Source organism: Lepisma saccharinum, chromosome 24 (genome assembly GCF_977018435.1).
Source record: "Lepisma saccharinum chromosome 24, izLepSacc3.1, whole genome shotgun sequence".
Lineage (NCBI taxonomy): Eukaryota > Metazoa > Arthropoda > Insecta > Zygentoma > Lepismatidae > Lepisma > Lepisma saccharinum.
The window spans coordinates 41,814,736-41,833,227 of record NC_139252.1 but is presented as its reverse complement, the minus strand read 5'-3'; the positions used below and the strand labels follow the sequence as shown (position 1 = coordinate 41,833,227).

General features: G+C 40.5%; 1 protein-coding gene across 1 annotated transcript in view; it reads right to left on the bottom strand.

Annotated features, from left to right (window-relative positions):
* Positions 1-17,359, bottom strand: part of LOC145978164 (angiotensin-converting enzyme-like) — a 153,431-nt gene extending 136,072 nt beyond the window's left edge. The window contains exon 1 of the mRNA XM_083110602.1: positions 17,085-17,359. Coding sequence (XP_082966728.1) covers positions 17,085-17,285 — 201 coding nt within the window. The 5' untranslated portion in view covers positions 17,286-17,359. The remainder of the gene's footprint in view (positions 1-17,084) is intronic.
* Positions 17,360-18,492: the final 1,133 nt, after the last annotated feature.

Sequence of the window (18,492 nt, the reverse complement as noted above, 5' to 3'; positions counted from 1 at the left end):
AAGTGGGATTCGAACCACTATGTGCCTCCACCGGGTATCGAACCCGGGACCCCTTGATTACAAGGCGACGACGCTACCACTGCGCCATCGGGGAGGCCGAAACTTTGCTCTGATTGGCTGTTTCACAGAATCCATTAGCACATGTTCTATTCCTCCAAACCAGTCAAGCAGTCAGCCATCATATCCGGGCAGGTAGCCAGTTCATAAGTTTTCCATCCCATAAAAATAGCGTCCAGGTGCATGACTTTTTCTAAATAACTGTTACAATTGCGAAATCCAAAACTTACTCAATTTCTTTGCTCCTGAATTTCCAAGAGGTTAACAAAAATACACGCAACTTGCAAATTTTAATAAACCTGAAAATTTGGGTGGGTAAGTGTACCTGCCCTCGCTTAGTTACGCATATGGCTATACTCCTACAACTTTCTTCCTCACGTCGCTTGTCCATCTTGTCTGCTCTGCGCAATGCCTTGTGGGAACAAGTCTGCCAATAAGTACGGTAACGAGTGCGAGGCGAAAACTACCACAACACTAGTCAAAGTACAAGCAGCAAATCTAGCAGGAAATCTAGCCTCGTGTCTTTATGTATAAAAAGTCTGAGCACAGACTCTTCGTCTATCTATAACGTCATAAGTGGTAGGCAGTGATGTGTCTTAGACTATAGGTTTACGTCTACACCCGTTGTCTACGCATAGATTGCACTGGCTTATAAAGTCTACATAGACAATGTAAACTGTACTAAACATTTATTTGCAACATTGTTTTGAAGTAGCATTTTTCAACCATACTTCGTCTCCAGCAGAATAAACAATCATATTTACAGCAAAAATTTCTTCTATTCCCAGAAATACATTTTTTTTATTATTTTCCATTGCGCGTATGATTGTATCCATCGTTAAGAAAAAATAACAGGAATTCACCGATTTCAAGAACGTTGCATAAACGTACAAAAATCAATTAAATGACGTTGTGACGTTGCATCGACTTTAAACAATTTTAAAATGGTTTCACGTCGATACAACGTCATTGACTTCTGAGTCATTCCATGCCAAATCAACACAGATATGTGCAATTTTTAACCTGACCATCTCCGATTTTTATGAAACTTGGGGAGTTGAAACTATGCATAGAACTTAGTAACTATGAAAATTTTTAGTCTCGTGCGTCTTGTAATTGTTAAATTATTCAAGGTCAAAGTTTGCAGAAATTGCCTTTTTTGAGCCCGCTTAGCTATACTAAATGTGCTGTAACTCCGCCACTATTTTGACTAGAAAGCTCAAATAAAGCTTATTGTACAGGGAATTGAATAAGCTTTCCAGTGATATATGACAAGCCTACCTTTGGATAAAAATATAATTTTGTCACGTGACCTTGACTTTTGACCTTAAATATCTCAAAACATGTCATCACCAAAAATCGTGAAAAAAATATATTTGGTCCCTCATACCATGCTCTAAAACATACCAAAAAATCATTCTGGGACTGCAATGGGATCAGAAGATACAAAATAATATGTGTAACTATGTGACTGATAAAAGCCTCATTACGTGAACTATGAAGAGTCAAATGTCCCTTAACACTCCCTACAAAATGTGAAGGAGTTATCCTGGGTATGATTGGTCATGAAAGAAATAGGTTAGGCACAGGGAGATCCCTGGCCGTGTGTGTCAAACGCAGATCCGGCATATTGAATTCAACGCAAAAATTTCAAAGGAAAGGGGGTGATGTGATATATCAAATGAGGCTAGAATTTCACGAAAAATGAAGTGACGAAGGTTTATCCAACATATATTTAACCAGCAAAAATTTATTACTGCATGCTTGTAACCATTTTCTCCTTTTCGAGGTGTTAAAAACAAAGCATTGGAATGCTCCCTCCTAACGTGTTAGGAACTCATCGAGATCACGCTGACATCTTGGGAGAGAAAGAAGTATACGCACCATTGCATATGATTTTAATCAGCTACATTCAGCAAATAGTTGAATAGTGAAGAATATTGGGAAAAGTATCTCAAACAATTACGTGACACTTCCTTTGGAATGAAAAATTCTTCATTGACGAGGCTAATTTTTATGGTCACGGTGAAATTAATAAAATTAATATGCAATACCTGTGATTTGCTCAGTCGAATGGTTGTTGCTGGTAAGCTAATTATGTGGTATAATGTATGGCGAACGGAAATGGTTGGTCCATATTCAACAACGGAACCTTAAATGGTGAGTGCTTCTTGGATTTGTTAAGTGAACAGGCTTTTTCACCCTTGCTTACGGGATATGGCACTTTTCGAGAGTTTTGAAACAGGACAGAGTGTGACCACACTATGTGGACATTTTCGCAATTTCTTTATGGTAATTTTCTAGGTAGATTGATGGACACACGGGGATCTATTAAAAGGCCTGCACATTCCCCAGATCTAACATCTTAGGAGGACTTTTACCTTCAGAAACATCTGAAGAGAATGGTGCATGCACTAAAAGTCCCTGATATTGACCATCTGAGACAAGGCATAGTTGCTGCTTGCGATGTTGTTGCACATGCTACATTGCCAAATGTTCTATGCGAGTGTGAGAGACGTCAACGAGTGTGCTCACAGGAACATTGACAACATTATAATTTGCATATATCATAAGTGAAAGATATGTGTATAACTTTTAGCTGGCGTAAGATACGTTGGAAAATCCTTCGTCACTTTATTTCTCGTGAAATTCTAGCCTCATTTGATATATCACATCACCCCCTTTCCTTTGAAATTTTTGCGTTGAATTCAATATGCCGGATCTGCGTTTGACACACACGGCCAGGGATCTCCCTGTGCCTAACCTATTTCTTTCATGACCAATCATACCCAGGATAACTCCTTCACATTTTGTAGGGAGTGTTAAGGGACATTTGACTCTTCATAGTTCATGTAATGGGGCTTTTATCAGTCACATAGTTACACATATTATCTTGTATCTTCTGGTCCCATTGCAGTCCCAGAATGATTTTTTGATATGTTTTATAGTATGGAATGAGGGACCAAATATATTTTTTTCACGATTTTTGGTGATGACATGTTTTGATATATTCAAGGTCAAAGGTCAAGGTCACGTGACAAAATTATATTTTTATCCAAAGGTAGGCTTGTCATATATCACTGGAAAGCTTATTCAATTCCCTGTACAATAAGCTTTATTTGAGCTTCCTAGGCAAAATAGGGGCGGAGTTACAGCCGATTTAGTATAGCTAAGCGGGCTCAAAAAGGGCAATTTCTGTTAACTTTGACCTTGAATAATTTAACAATTACAAGACGCACGAGACTAAAAATTTTCATAGTTACTAAGTTCCATGCATAGTTTCAACTCCCCAAATTTCATGAAAATCGGAGATGGTCAGGTCAAAGGCTGTGTTGATTTCGCATGGAATGACTCTTCTGTGAATGCCTGTTAATTTTTGTTTAACAATGAATACAAACATTGGTGCAAGGGAAAAGGAAAATATATTTGTGGGTACAGAAGTGTCACAATATTTTTTATTAAAAAAATATGTATCAGCAATGCCCTATTGTATAGTGCCTACAGGTAGATAGAGGGAATCATGGGAACAAACATGGCGTCGCAAGCGCATACGACCCGTACTTACATATGGGTATAAATGGCAACAAAAAATAATGCAATGAAACTTTGTTTATACCTACACTTGCACTGTTATCTGCTGAAGTGAAATTCATTTTACACTGGCAATAAATACTATACGTCCGCGATAGTAGCTAAGCAGTTATCTGGCAACTAATTATTTATAGAGAGAAAGTAGGTTGAAGGTGAAGCCTACAGGTAAATAAAAAATACAGCTAACAAGCTTAGTATCTTAAATGTCGAAACCGCCCCAACTGGTAAGCTACACATAAGGCACTGATAACAGCTTGCACGGTGTTTCTCAAAATATGTATAGTCTTACGGATAACATTGGAGTTAATGCTCCCGTTATCACCCAAAAGTGTTCGTGACTGTACAAGTTAATGCTCTCGGTCAACATATCATTTACTGCGATTAACGCGATCACGGTTCGGTTTTTCATTTTGATTTTCGTTTTCGTCATTTAGCGTCGCTTTTCTGTCCCTTTTAGGTAATGGCTAAGATGAGGATCAGTGGTGATGAAATTGATGAAGGGACACTCACAAAGAACATCCAGGCCCAGGTCGGGATTCGAACCCGGGACCCCTGACGTTGTGACTTCGGCACCGAGGCCGGCATTACATTAATTAGGTTAACTATGCAATAGCAGTTATTCTTTTAAAACTGCTATAATCATTTTTAAAAATAAGTTTGATGTCAGTGAAAATTGTTGTTTCTTCAATCAACTTTTTAGTTTGGTTTGGTTTGATTTGGTGTTTTAAGTCCACTTTGTGCACAGTAAGGCTAATCGGGACTGGACCTACAGTTTATAGTGGGATCCGAACCACTATGTGCCTGCACCAGGTATCGAACCCGGGACCCCTTGATTACAAGGCAACGACGTCAACTTTTTAGTGTAGGACTTATTTTTGCAGTGTAGACCACGACGGGAGGTCAGCTAATTTCGTGTTTATATTAATATACTACGTTGTTCACTTCGTATAAAAATGTAAATGAAGGTTCGAATATATTGTGGACTGATGTTTCAGATTGCAATTAGTTTCTCCCGTCACAAAATGACTGGCTTATTCACAAAAGAGCCTCTCCTCCAGTCTCCAACAGTTATTCTTGTCTCGCTAAGACGTCTCATACCTACCGGTACGTACCAGCGCATCCAGAAGTCTTCTAAAGAGAAGAGACGAGTCTTGAATGCAATTTCAGTAGGAAAACTGAACCAAATTAATTTATTTCCCTAGTTTTCTTCTTGGAAGAAGTGAAGTCTAAAAGTTAGATGTGTATCCCCATTACTTCTCACTCTACACTCTATTCACCAGGGGTGTTAAAGGTTCAGGAATTTTCAATAAATTCAATTCCGGTCCAGGAGAAAAAAATCAGCAAGCGTAAATGGGTTTTGGATCATAAAGAGCCTTTTTATCTGTAAAGAATTTAAATTCGGCCCAGGAACACTTTTTTCCGAATGAATTTAAATACGGCCATCCACTCTAAGAAATGGAAGTGGCTACCGAGGTCTCCTATTTGCTAATTGGTCGTTATTCGTAAGGTTTGCGCGTGGAGAAAGTCATTCCACTAGAATTAGCTACTACAGTAAAGTTGCGATGGCTTATTTGACCAATTACGTAGTTTGGTGTTCACATTCATCTTGCTCTTGCGGTGAACGAAGAATAACTGAACAAATTGTCGCCTTCAGTAAAACTTTTACGTCCATTCAAACTCGAGAATTTACTAGCAGGAACGGTATTAACATCAAGGTAACGGAGGAATAAGGGCCTTTGTTTTTGTTAGTAGCGCTGCAAAAAATTTACTTTTCTCTTCAGTCACAGAAGACCCTCATTAAACTGTAAGGAACGCCGTAACTCCCACGGTTGCTTTCTTCCCCAAGACAACAGCTTGGACTTTTTCGCACGCCCTCCGGGTGGAAAAGGTCTCCTGCTCAGGTAACGTGAGATTTGTTGAAGTTCCCCCGTGCTTTGCAACAGTCAAATACTTTCTCTCAACAATGGAATTTGGATAATGAAGTTGCAGCTTGAACTTTCAAGGCAAAGTTTTCGGTGGAATCTGACTCGATTCAGAGTGACTCAAGGGAATGAACTGGGACGCGCTTCATTTCCTCAATTGCTGCTCTGAGCACATAATGCTCTATTGCAGGTTAATCATGGTTTGATTTGAGAATTTGACAAAAGTAAAAAATTCAAAATTCCTGCAGCCTACTACAGGACCGGAGATTCGGGCAAACTATTACTGAACCGGAGATTCGGGCAAACTTCTACAGAACCGGAGATTCGGGCAAACTTCTACAGAACCGGAGATTCGGGCAAACATTACAGGGCCGGAGATTCGGGCAAACATTACAGGGCCGGAGATTCGGGCAACCTCCTACAGGGCCGGAGATTCGGGCAACCTCCTACAGGGCCGGAGATTCGGGCAACCTTCTTCAGGATCGGAGATTCGGGCAACCTTCTTCAGGATCGGAGATTCGGGCAACCTTCTTCAGGACCGGAGTTTCGGGCAACCTTCTTCAGGACCGGAGTTTCGGGCAACCTTCTACAGGACCGGAGTTTCGGGCAACCTTCTACAGGACCGGAGTTTCGGGCAACCTTCTACAGGACCGGAGATTCGGACAGCCTCCTACAGGACCGGAGATTCGGACAGCCTCCTACAGGACCGGAGATTCGGACAGCCTCCTACAGGACCGGAGATTCGGACAGCCTCCTACAGGACCGGAGATTCGGACAGCCTCCTACAGGACCGGAGATTCGGACAGCCTCCTACAGGACCGGAGATTCGGACAGCCTCCTACAGGACCGGAGATTCGGACAGCCTCCTACAGGACCGGAGATTCGGACAGCCTCCTACAGGACCGGAGATTCGGGCAGCCTCCTACAGGACCGGAGATTCGGGCAAACTTCTACAGATCCAGAGTTTCGGACAACCTCCTCCAGGACCGGAGATTCGGGCAACCTTCTACAGGACCGGAGATTTGGACAACGTCCTCCAGGAAACGTCCTCTATGACCGGAGATTTGGACAACCTTCTACATGACCGGAGATTCGTGCAACAGCCTCCAGATTCGAAAAATAGCCTCTAATGACCTGAGATCCGGAAAACAACCTTTAGGAAAGAAGATCTGTTCAACAGCTTCCAGGTCTGGAGATCTGGAAAACCGACTCCTGGAACTGAGATCCGAATAACTGTTAGGATTTGGTAACTATTTGAGAACCTGTACAAAATAGTAGATTTGTGCAACTGTTTCAGAACTGGATATTTGGAGGAATTGCTCCTATATTTCACGTCCGACGGAAGTTCATTGAAGCAATTTTTTTTTTGGAAATTATCTGCGTATAGTAGAATTAGGCAGATATCCTCAATTTGAGATTCTAAAATTCCGGAATTGAATCTGGATTTTCCTCGAAATTGAAATCCTGCAATGCTTCATTTCCGGTCGCAAGTTTATGTGCAAAATTTCAACGCTAATCCAGTTCCGATGGTCACGCTGGGCAAGGCAAGAAATCGAAAGACAATGGCTTCAGTGGAAGCGGAGGAAAAAATATCGCACTTTTATGACAAGAACATCAGCATTGTTAACGTGCCTTCAAAAAATGTTTGAATGATATCAAGTCATAAAACTTCTCTAGTTTCAGTTTGTTGCTCTTCGAAGAACATTTACTAGTATATTATTTAGTAAATATTTCCATGAAAATGCTAGTCGTGGATCCTACTAAACCTGTCGAACAATATCTACTTATTAGTAATCTTTTGATGTTGATTTCATCTGTTCCAACTTCACAACTTGTTCCAAGAATTTTTGAAGCTTCCTGTCTACGTACCTTTTGTTCTAAGCATCCCGTACATTTTCGTGTTCAAGTTACGGCGCGAAAATCATTACGGAACGAAAATATTTCTCGCATAATGAATTTTGTTATCGGTTGTGATGAAATCGGAATTTTGCAGCCTTGTCTTCAGCTGCCCATCGATTCCCATTAGAAATCAATTGGATTCTTCGATCATTGTGCTGAGCCAAACTGTAGAACGCCATTCCAAGAAAGCAATTTATTATTGCATGCCAACTCTAGTTCTTGCCCAGGCGTTGATTTAGGCATTAATTTCTCCATTTCACGACATTCAAATGCATTGTTTCACGTGCACGTGGCCATTATTCTTTCTGAAACAATGTTATAAAAGAGAATATTGATGGAGCACATGGACGATATCCGTTGATAGGACGGAGCTTGATTGAAATATAAAGCACAATATATTCCATCGCGTTGTAAAATGAGAATTAAGGACTTATTGAAACACGATTGAAGCGTAGAATGATGTATTTTGTACAGTTGTAAAATTAGTATATTTGAGATTATATATAGGCCTAACATCCAGTTCGATTGTCACCAAATAGATCAACGTATATTAAAATATGACAGCGATTTAAAAATCGGATTTTGGGACTGATATACATATAAAATGATATGAATTGAAGTATAGTACAATATATTACATCCAGCTGTAAAATCAAGAGTTTGGACTGTTATTGAAGCAAGATTCAAGTATAGAAGTATATTGTACCAAGTTCTAAATCAGAATATTGAAGTATGGCATAATATTTTACATTCGTTTACAAAATCAAAGGTCATACTACAACCAAAAAATAAATGACTCAATACACTAAAAATAATTTCTTCATATCAACCGCACAAGGTGTGTATTTTCCAGTGATTCGTGTAAAATTCTCCATATTGAAGCATGAGGATCTTCATGCAATTCAACTTGAGTTAGTACTTAGAACTGGCGAAATTAGTTGTAAAATTCCAAATGTTCAAAATTTGGAAAGCATATAACGGGACGGGGACCGTCCGTCATGTTGAAACGTCTCGACAAATTTCTCTCAGTGCAAAACAAGAACCACCATTCAGGTAATCTAGCTATTTAAGAATTTCACCCGACTCCGCCTAGGACATAGCAAATATCGCACTGTATTTATACCCCAGTATTACCAGTTTAAAGTGGAAATTGCTAGCTGGGGGATACTCCTATGGTTTAACATGGTAACAATGGTAACAGAGAGATAGCTCGGTGATGCTTTGCGAAAATTTTGCTAGCTGAGGCGATACAATCACCGCATCTTCCCTCCTTTCTTTATTCATACATTTCAATTTTCTCTTCTCATTTTTACACTCGAAGCGTACAGCTTTTATATGAACTGTGTACAATTGTTCCTCCTTTTATTGTGTATTGTTAGGTTCTTTATTTGTCATTACCGCACAAAACTGGAACAATATTCAACCGGTTAATCTTGAAAACACAGGCAATAAAGCAGTGGTTAAAATTGACTGACATATTAATAATTCAAACAGGCACTCTAAGAAATATGCAACTAAACCAAAAGTGTCAATAGCTCCCATAATTGTTGATTTGGTTTGTTTTACTTCGTGTTTTTGTCACTTTTGGCTAATCGCGAAGATGATGAGTGATGATATGATGAAATCGATAAAAAGGGGGGAAACCCCTCATACATTCGAGGGTATGCGCTTATGTTCTGGTATCTAAAAATACCAGAACGTCTTTTCTACAGAATATTGGTTCTCCCGTTTTCTTTCCCTCGTGACTTTATTTTGTTCAAAAAAATTACATACAGATCCAGTCCTGCATGTTACATTGTAATCCGCAGAATCTGGTACCGGAGTTTTTCGGTAGTCCAGAACAAGCCCAGTTTACAATTTTTTTTAATATGATACATGTTTTGGGGTAGTTTTCTTGGATATGTAGTGTGTTTTTCAGTACGTATGTTTTGGCTGCGATAGTGTTAGAGGTTAGTGGGTAAATGTGACGACGTGTGGATGTGTTCTCATGAAAGTGAAAATTATTTGATTAAAGGTAATGAAGGCAGGGGGAAGTGAATCAATTAAGTGGGTTAAGAATTTGGATTGTGGCTTAAGTATGAAGTGTGATAGTAGTGTCAGATACAAGGAGGGGGGTGGGCTATAATTTGTGGGAGTGTCTTGAGGTATAGTGAGAGAGCATCAAAACGAAATGAAATCGATTAAGACGCACACAAGGAACGCCCATGCCCAGGATAGGATTCGAACCCGGGACTCCTGGCGTCGTAGCGCGGTGTGATAACCACTCCGCCACGGAGGCCGGTGGATAATTGATGTAACAACAACTAAAGTGTTGTTTGACAGCCAATGGTCTAACATGAGTGACCACACTTTGCTAGTACCAACCATACTTTTTTACACTTTAATACACAAAGTAAAAAAAAAGAAGAAGGTCATGAACCGCCTGCGAGAGAAGGTCATCATCAATCCTCCGCCACTGTCGTCTTCGTGCCAGCGTCCGCAAAGGAAAAGAAAAGAACTTTGGTTCCAGCGTGTCACGTAGCGGGATGTTTGCCTTCAGGGGTAGGGAAAAGGAACCCAGTTACGCGGTCAGTCCACTGCTCGAGGCGCAATCCGTTGCTTCTCCTGCTTTTAATTTGCGGGGCCTCTGCGGCGAAATAAGAACAAAACAGTGTCGTGGGAATCTCCACATTTCTTCCAAATTATTGCAAACAGTGGCGAATCCGCAGGGGACAGATTTCCTCCTATCCAAAAGTTCGTCGACTAAAATAGCCATCATCCAATACACGCCTGAAATAAACTCTCAGTTACTAGAGTACGCAGGATTTTTTCTCGGAGTTGGAATTGTAAAGATGGCTATTACGTAGCTACGAGACACGATACACACAAAATATTTCGTAATTACCAGGGGCGGCATAAGAGCCAAGCAACCCGGGCGACAACCTGCGGTATCCTTTTAAAATGAAGTTTTATCTCAAATATTTCATGTTAAACCCATATTTAAGTGTAAATTAAATGGGATTACCACTCAGAAAATATCCTTGTTTCCTACCCTATTCTTTGCCCCCATATTAATTTTTCTTGAACTCTTACTTGCAGTCATCATATATTTCAACTGGAAAAGGACGCTAATCTTTATCTTGAAGGATAAAAAAATCAGGAAACAATCAACAAAAAATTATCATAAAGTAACGAGATTTCTGCACATGTTATCCAGTACAGCACATTCCTCACTACAGAGTAGGGAATGACTGAACTTAATCCACATCGTGGTTGGTTACTACTACATAGAGGATACAAGCTAGTTTCCAGTTTGAGAAATTCTGAAAAAAACCCTCAAAATATAGCTTTTATATGCAAAATGAAACAAAATATGGTAAAAATTGCAAAAATATGCAATAAATATAGGTTTCGTTAACTTACATTTTTGTCAAAGTACATAAGAAAACAGTCTTAAATGTGCCTCTTCATTTAATGAAACGACCTCCCCGGCGGAGTGGTTACACAGCGCGCTGCGATACCAGGGTTACCGGGTTCGAATCCTTGCATAGGATTTGTCCTCTTTGTAAATGTCTGTTTCATTACTCATAAAGTGGCAAAAAAGCGAAGTAAAATAAACATAATCAAGCAATAAAAGAAACTAGGTACAGTCACGGACAGTTCTGCGTTGTAACAATCCCATTAACTTTCAATGGAATGGTTACAACCCAGAAATGTCCGTGACTGTACGTCATGGAAGTGTTGAGTACTTCACGTAGTTCAACTTGATACAAAGTTCTTCCCTTCAGTTACGTTGACACATGGATTCAATTTCCTGACTTGAGGCGGCTCTTCTTGTGTAACGATTACGTAACGTCGAAAGTAGAAGGAATCTGGGGAAAGTTTAGTGTGTCACACTTAATCTCTCGTATGTGTGTGTATGTGCTGAGCATGCAGTAGTTCTACCGTCCGGATTTTCAAGATAGCTGCCAGGAGAAATCTCACTTCCGGGAATGCAATCGAAATGGACAAGGGTATCTGCAGCAACACTGCACGGGCAGATTAGAGGGGCAGGAGGGGTGATCACCGCCCCCTCAAGTCTTCAAGAATATCTATCATCCCTCCTTGACATTAAAATGATAGAATGGAAGGGAGCAAGGAGGTTTCTGAAAAGAGTTAATTTATGATAATTCGAATGGTAAAATTGTAGGGATATTTTACAACAAAAATGTTGTTTTCTGTGACTTTTACAGTTACAGCAACTGTTATTTTCATTATTATTATTATTATTATTATTATTATTAGAAGTAGGGTAACACTTAAGCTTACAGTCAATTGTACACTGATTATCTAACTATAAAAAAACCAGCTCTTTGTTCTACAAGAATTATTATGTTAAATATACAGTTAAGCAAATTGTATAATTATATACAGAATATGGAAATTACAAATGTATGTAATTTTAATAAATCAGTTGTAGTAGTAATAAAAGTTTCCATGACTCTGCCCCCTTGAGAAAAAAAATCTTGTGGGTGCCCTTGGAAGGGACTAGTATTGTTGAGACGACTAACGCTATACTACAATGGCATGCGTCAGAGGAAGAAATAAATTAGTCTTGTAATTGATTGATTGGGAAAAGAAAGAAGAGTTTACAAGATTCTTGTTGGGAAACCTGATGGTAAGAGACCTGTAGGAAGGCCAAGACGAAGATGGAGGGATAACGTTGAGATGGACCTAAAGGAAATCGGTAGGGATGGAAAAGATTGGATTGATCTTGACAAGGATATGGAGTAATGCAGCCATGAAACTTCGGGCTAGAGAGTTAGTAACAGATTGATTTTGTTTATTTTACTTCGCTTTTTCACCGCTTTTGGCTAATCGCGAAGATGTGAATGAGTGACATGATGAAATTTATGATGGGACACTCACACAAAGAACATCTCATGCCCAGGCCGGGATTCGAAGCCAGAGGCCAGCATAATGTGCATTTTACCTACCCACTGCCCGCTTGCCGCGAGGACAGGTATACCTGCTCGCCTGCCCACGGCAACGAGTCGACTTGCGTCTTTACCCGGGTTCTTCGTCTTCCAGGCGCTCTGCGCTTACAAGGTAACTGGGCATTCAACAAGACCCGGGCGCCTGCAAAACCTGCTGGAAGGAAACAGCCCTCCGGCAGCGTGTCGCTCCAGGTGTTTCATCACCACGTGGACAGCTTCAGCCAGTGTTGCCTACTTACGTAGGTCGTAAATCCTACGAGGTCCTAGGAGGAGCTCTCTCCTCCAAGGAGAATTTATATACTTAGCGATTTCAGTTCAGCGTAAGCAGTTTTTATCTTATTGCCAGGAAATGCACGCAGTATTACAGCTTCATTTATTTAAATGAATGATCGAGCAAACAAAAATCTCCTCACTGAAAACTAATTGCTTTTCATTGCATGGTGCCTTAACCAGGCACGCAGTGGCGCAACCAGAGGGGGTAGGGTGCATTGCTCACAAGCTTGGACGGAAATTAAGTCTAGCGGAAGGGTCAGGGTGGGGGTCAAACATTAAAGTACAAGAAAAAACAGACTAGCAGAATTTAAGAGTAGCAGGGCTAAAGGGTACTCAAGATGGAATTAATTTTCATATTTTTCTTGCATTTTCCTTCCAGACGGCCAAGGGCACCTGCAGAGGGGGAATGGAGGGGTAATTGCAACCCCTTGATTTCAAATTTTATGAAAGTAGAAATATATTATAAAATATTATCCAGTCTCATCAAGTTCAATGCCGTAGCAAAGGGGTAGCGGGAGTCGGCCCTGAGCGCCGAACGATCTAAGTGGCTGCCCGTGATATTATTTGCTATTAATGTTGGTTTGTTACGAGTTGGATGAATTGATTATGTAATACGTCGCTCCATGTGAAAAGAAAATATTGTAGATGGAAATTTTACATGCCATATGTCTGTACATTCGGAATGCATTTATCATGCACTTTCTTTCTTTCAAAAACAGTTTGTGTGCTTGTTTTCCATTATTAGCTAATGTGAAATTGACGTGTTGAAAAAAAATATTTCTAATCCTCTGTTTCAACACAAATGCGCGTGAGAACCGACTTCTACCCCCTTTTTGCGTGATTTATGAGGATTATAATGCCTTTCATGCTACTTTATTACTATTATTGTGATTGTTCTTGTTGGCACGTTTATCCAAGTACTTGGCCCTACCCCCCAAACGAGGGTAACGGCAATGGCCCTGGCTGGCTACGGCCCTGGTGTTCGCAGTAGAACAGTGTGTTGTTCGACTCGCGACCTCAGCGTCGAACGTGACATGTTTCAGTCCTGTCCTATATCACTATATATACGTATATTGGTTGTTTACGACATATACTTATGGATCCTGTGCCACGGAAAACCTATTTCAATGTGTGTGTGTGTGGGGGGGGGGTAGCAACATTCGTAAATCTCATTTCATTGGTGATGTGGCTTACGAAGCTTCGAGTTCCCTTTTTTAAGTAGTGAAAATCTATTGCAGTTGGCAACACTGCAGAACGGTGTGGGCCAGGTGCAGTTTCTACTCGAAGCAACTACGTCATGCAGAGGGAGGGGTCTGGAGTTGATGGAAAGAACGAACTGAGACCTACTAGGTATCGTAAGACTGCGGGTACCCGGCGGGTCTACAATGCCTGCCAGGAACGATCTGTGCAGGTGGGCATACAAGCTGCTCAAGCGAGGGTGTTGCGCAGGTTGCATGGCATTTCAGGAGCGATGTCTCGCGAACGGGTCTGCTCCAGGTCTTGTGCAGGCCTTTATTCGAAGCCAGGACACCTGGCGTCATAGTCTTGCAACTGGCCAGATCTTGTAGAGGGATAAAATTCAGTGTATTCCTTTCCAATGGTCAGCCATTCCCCCCCCCCCTTTCCTCTGCCTCGTATAGAATGAAGGAATATTTCTAGACGATTAGTTCAGAATCCACATGACAAACACTTAGTGTTGCCACAATCTGAGGGCATAATTTCCCTTTCCAAGGTGCAATATTTCCCTTTTTGCACAGTTTTCCCTTCAGTAAAAATCTTTAAAAATAATAGTAATACATAGTACATAATCTGTACTATTTTTGAGTCTGGCGTCTTAAAATTTACATGGAATTTTGGCATTTTTCATCCCAATTCGTTCAAAATTTGGTTCGAATTTCCCTTGATGTGGCAACACTGCGAGTCCTTTTGTACAGCCACCGGCAATAAAAATAGGACACGTAGATCCTGATATACTCTCTTCCCTCCAAGGCGTTGTGTGTGTTGCCTAACTCTACGGCAATAAGTGGATCCTAATAGCAAATTTTCATTGGCAACTTCTACCAGCCCCGTAGAGTTAGGCAACACGCACAACGCCTTGCAGGGAAGCGAGTATTTCAGGATCTAGATGTCTTATTGCTATTGCCGGTGACTGTACACACCAGGATAACATAATGGAACGTAATGGGTACACTGTTGTATACTATTCGGTGCAACTTAATTTATGCCCAATGGTTGTTGGGTCAGGCAGCCAGGTAATGTCTTCAATTCTCTTTCGTAATCAAGGTGTCCTGGGTTCGATACCCGGTGGATGCACTTTACACAGTGGTTTGAACGCATTTAGTGGTCTCAATCTTTTCGTCTATCTCTGTTCTAATTATTTTACGTCGCTTTTATACAGTTCTAGGTTAACCGGAACGATTGGGCTGAACTGAATCGTGAACTGATGAAATAAATCGGCGAGGCTTATCCACGTGTGTGTTAAGGGGTGGTATTTCCGGGAGGCACTCAGATATCAACCTCTTTGCAGACTGCAGTGTAGTCTCACGTGGTTCTGACGCTTAGATTCACAGACTGTATAATTCTCTTATCTGTGGGTGTGTCTGTTGCTCTGTTTTATCCTTGTGTACCAAGCAGTGATGTTCCTGGCCAAGAGGGAAACTTCCATGACGTATTCCAGAAAATTCCCTTTACAACTTAAAATTCCCCCTTTCACAAACAATAAATACAAAAAAAACCTTATTGAGGGTTTATTGCGAATCTCTATCTAGGAGAGTATACGAAGCGATTTTGGGGAATGTAAGGCAAATTTAGTTCCAAATTAGTCTATTTGTGAGCAATTTTATGGGGGAGTGTCACAAATAATTCGATTGGTATGTTATTTTTGGATGGATAAATCTTGTACTTGGACCATGTACTTAATTTATTTCTTGTTTTTTAGACATAAACTTTACAAAATTTGCTTTATCTGCAGTCCTTACTATTAATCTTAATACTTGGAAGTTCTTACAGTTTTCATTTTAATTAATCAGCTGACTTCAGATTGTAATGAAATACGATATTTCAGTTGCTTATACTCCACTAGAAGAGGAAAACCGAAGCAACCGTGAGTCATTAATAAGCAATTGTGTAGAGCATTAATTCATGATTTCTAATTTCCATGTTTCTTGAACATTTTTTATGCTTCTCCCTTTTCACCTTTCCTGTCTTTTCTTACTCTAAAATTCCCTATTGCTGATAAAATTCACTGCTGAGAACATCATGGTACACACAGGTATCGAGAAACAGCCAGTTAACGTGGACATCAAGAAGCTGCTGTTGTGCCGAGCAGCATTTGACCTTTATAACTGAGGAAATGAAATATCCCTCACAAATCTCGCAAGGAGGCCCGTTCCTATCAATCTCAGAAACAAGAACTACATAGATAAAATGTAGTACTTTTTTTTTTTTTAGAAAAATACCTATCGCTACACAAACATATCGATTGGACTGTTTGGGTTCAAAAACTACTGAAACCTCAACAGTCGATATACATTGATAAGTATGTGACGTCATTCACAGGTCAGGATAAAATGGAAAATTGTCAAACAGAAAAGAATCAAAAGTGGTGAGGGAGAGGAAATAAATGAATTGCAAGGACAGAGAGAGAGAGAGAGAGAAATGAAATAAAAAGCCCAATAAGGGAGCGGGGGAGAGAGGTTGAGTGAGTGAGTGAGTGAGAAGAGGAAATAAATTTAGCAAACATTTGTGAAAACGAGACACGTTTCAGAAGGCTGTTGTGTAAAAATATGGCATGAAAATTTTAAATTGTTATTTTCATTGTTATTTTCTATTGTTAATACATTCCAATGTAAAATGGCCAATGCTCTATTTTTGGATTGTTAAATACATAAATCATCACAAGAGACAGACAGTGAGAAAAAGAGAAATGGAAGTTGACAGAGGGAAAGAGGATACAGGATAAAACAAGACAAAACAGAAAGATAATAATAATAAAGAACAGTAGATGGAGTAAGAAAGAAGAAATGGATTGTGAAAAAGGAAGGCAACACAAATAAAGGAAAGAAGGGAATAATAAGTGATTTTTTTTCCTTGTTCCAGCGTATTTACATTTAGGAAACTTCAGGAATAACAAGGATAAATTTTACAAGAATACTTGTTTTTGTAAAACTCTCCGATATCGTAGTGGTAACGTTACTGCCTTAATAAAGTGGTTCCGGGTTCGATACCCGGTAGTTCGGATCTCTTTAAATTGTAGGTCCAGTCCCGATTAGCCTAACTGCCTTAGGCTTCACGGTTTGTTCAGTCAAATTAGTCATCTTTGAACGTAAGAAAATGAATAGAATCAGAAAGTTAAGAAAAGTCAAAGCATTGATGCATGAGAACTAACCTGCAACCGTCTCGTATCCTCAACAATGTTCGATTCGTAATTCCAATTGGCAATTTCTTTCTTGTTGTTCTCCTCCGCATATCTTTTATCCAGTTTCTTCAGGAACACGCGTGCTTCATCCTCCTCGGCACTGGAAGCTTCGTGGCCCGCAGTCAAAAGCAACAATGCGAACAACGACAATGCGACACCCGCAACAATCATCTTCGCACGCAGGACGTCGCACAACAAACTCCAGACCGGACCTCGCTCCGTCTGCAGGTCGGGGCATTAATCCAGACGAGCCGCTATCAAAGTCACGCAGCATTGGCCGATGGTTGTCACGTGGTTTCTGCACGCCGTGAACTTGTTCGGAAAAATGCGAGCTACACCTGTTGATTCTTCGCAGCAGCCTTGACCTTCCATTTCACGACGGCCCTCAACTCTTTCGGTAATGGATCTCCACAGGCGGTGCAACCTGGATTTGCTCGTCCCTCGGTTCTTGGCGGATTCAGATTCGAAGGAATTAGAGCGTGCACGCGAAAGGATGTGGGAGAAGGTCTTGCTTCCTTCCTGCTCTCTCTCTCTCTTTCTCTCTCTCTCTTTCTCTCTCTTGACTTCTTTCATTTCGCATTCTACCGTCCTCTCTCGTGATTTCTATTTCGCGCGCTCTCTCTCTCTCTCTCTCTGTCTTGTGATATCTCCAATTTTACTTTCCCTCGTTTCAGTTTCTTGTTTCAAGTCCACATTATGCACAGAAAGGCTAATCGGGACTGGACCTACAGTTTATGGTGAGATCCAAACCACTATCTATTTTCACCAGTGGCGTATACTGGGTCCAAGATCTGGGCTATCTCACTTTGTCACGTGGTCCTAGGCTATGAATAGAAATACATTTACCAACTTCTAAGAAATCAGGTTGCCAACTCATAAGAAATCAGGTTGCCAACTCATAAGAAATCATATTGCCAACTCATAGGAAATCAGGTTACCAACTCACAGGAAATCAGGTTACCAACTCATAGGAAATCAGGTTACCAACTCATAGGAAATCAGGTTGCCAACTCCAGAATCAACATCATCATCTCACTGATATGAATAATATCTAGCCTAGCTAGCCTAGAATATACGCTTTTGACTTTCACCGGGTTTCGAACCCGGGCCCCTTCATTACAAAGCAGCAACGTTCATTGTACCATCGGATCACCCCCACTCTCTCTCGTGATTTCTAATTTAACGCACATTCTCTATTTTCCATTTTGCGCTCTCTCTCTCTCTCTCTCATTCACATTCTATATTTTCTTTGTTCTCTATTTTCTTTTGCTCTCTCTCTCTGTCTGCCTCCCTCTTCTGATCTCTATTTTCCCCTTTTCTATATTTTACTCTCTTTTTCTCTTTCGTTCGCTCCCTCTCTCTCTTCCGTTCTCTGATT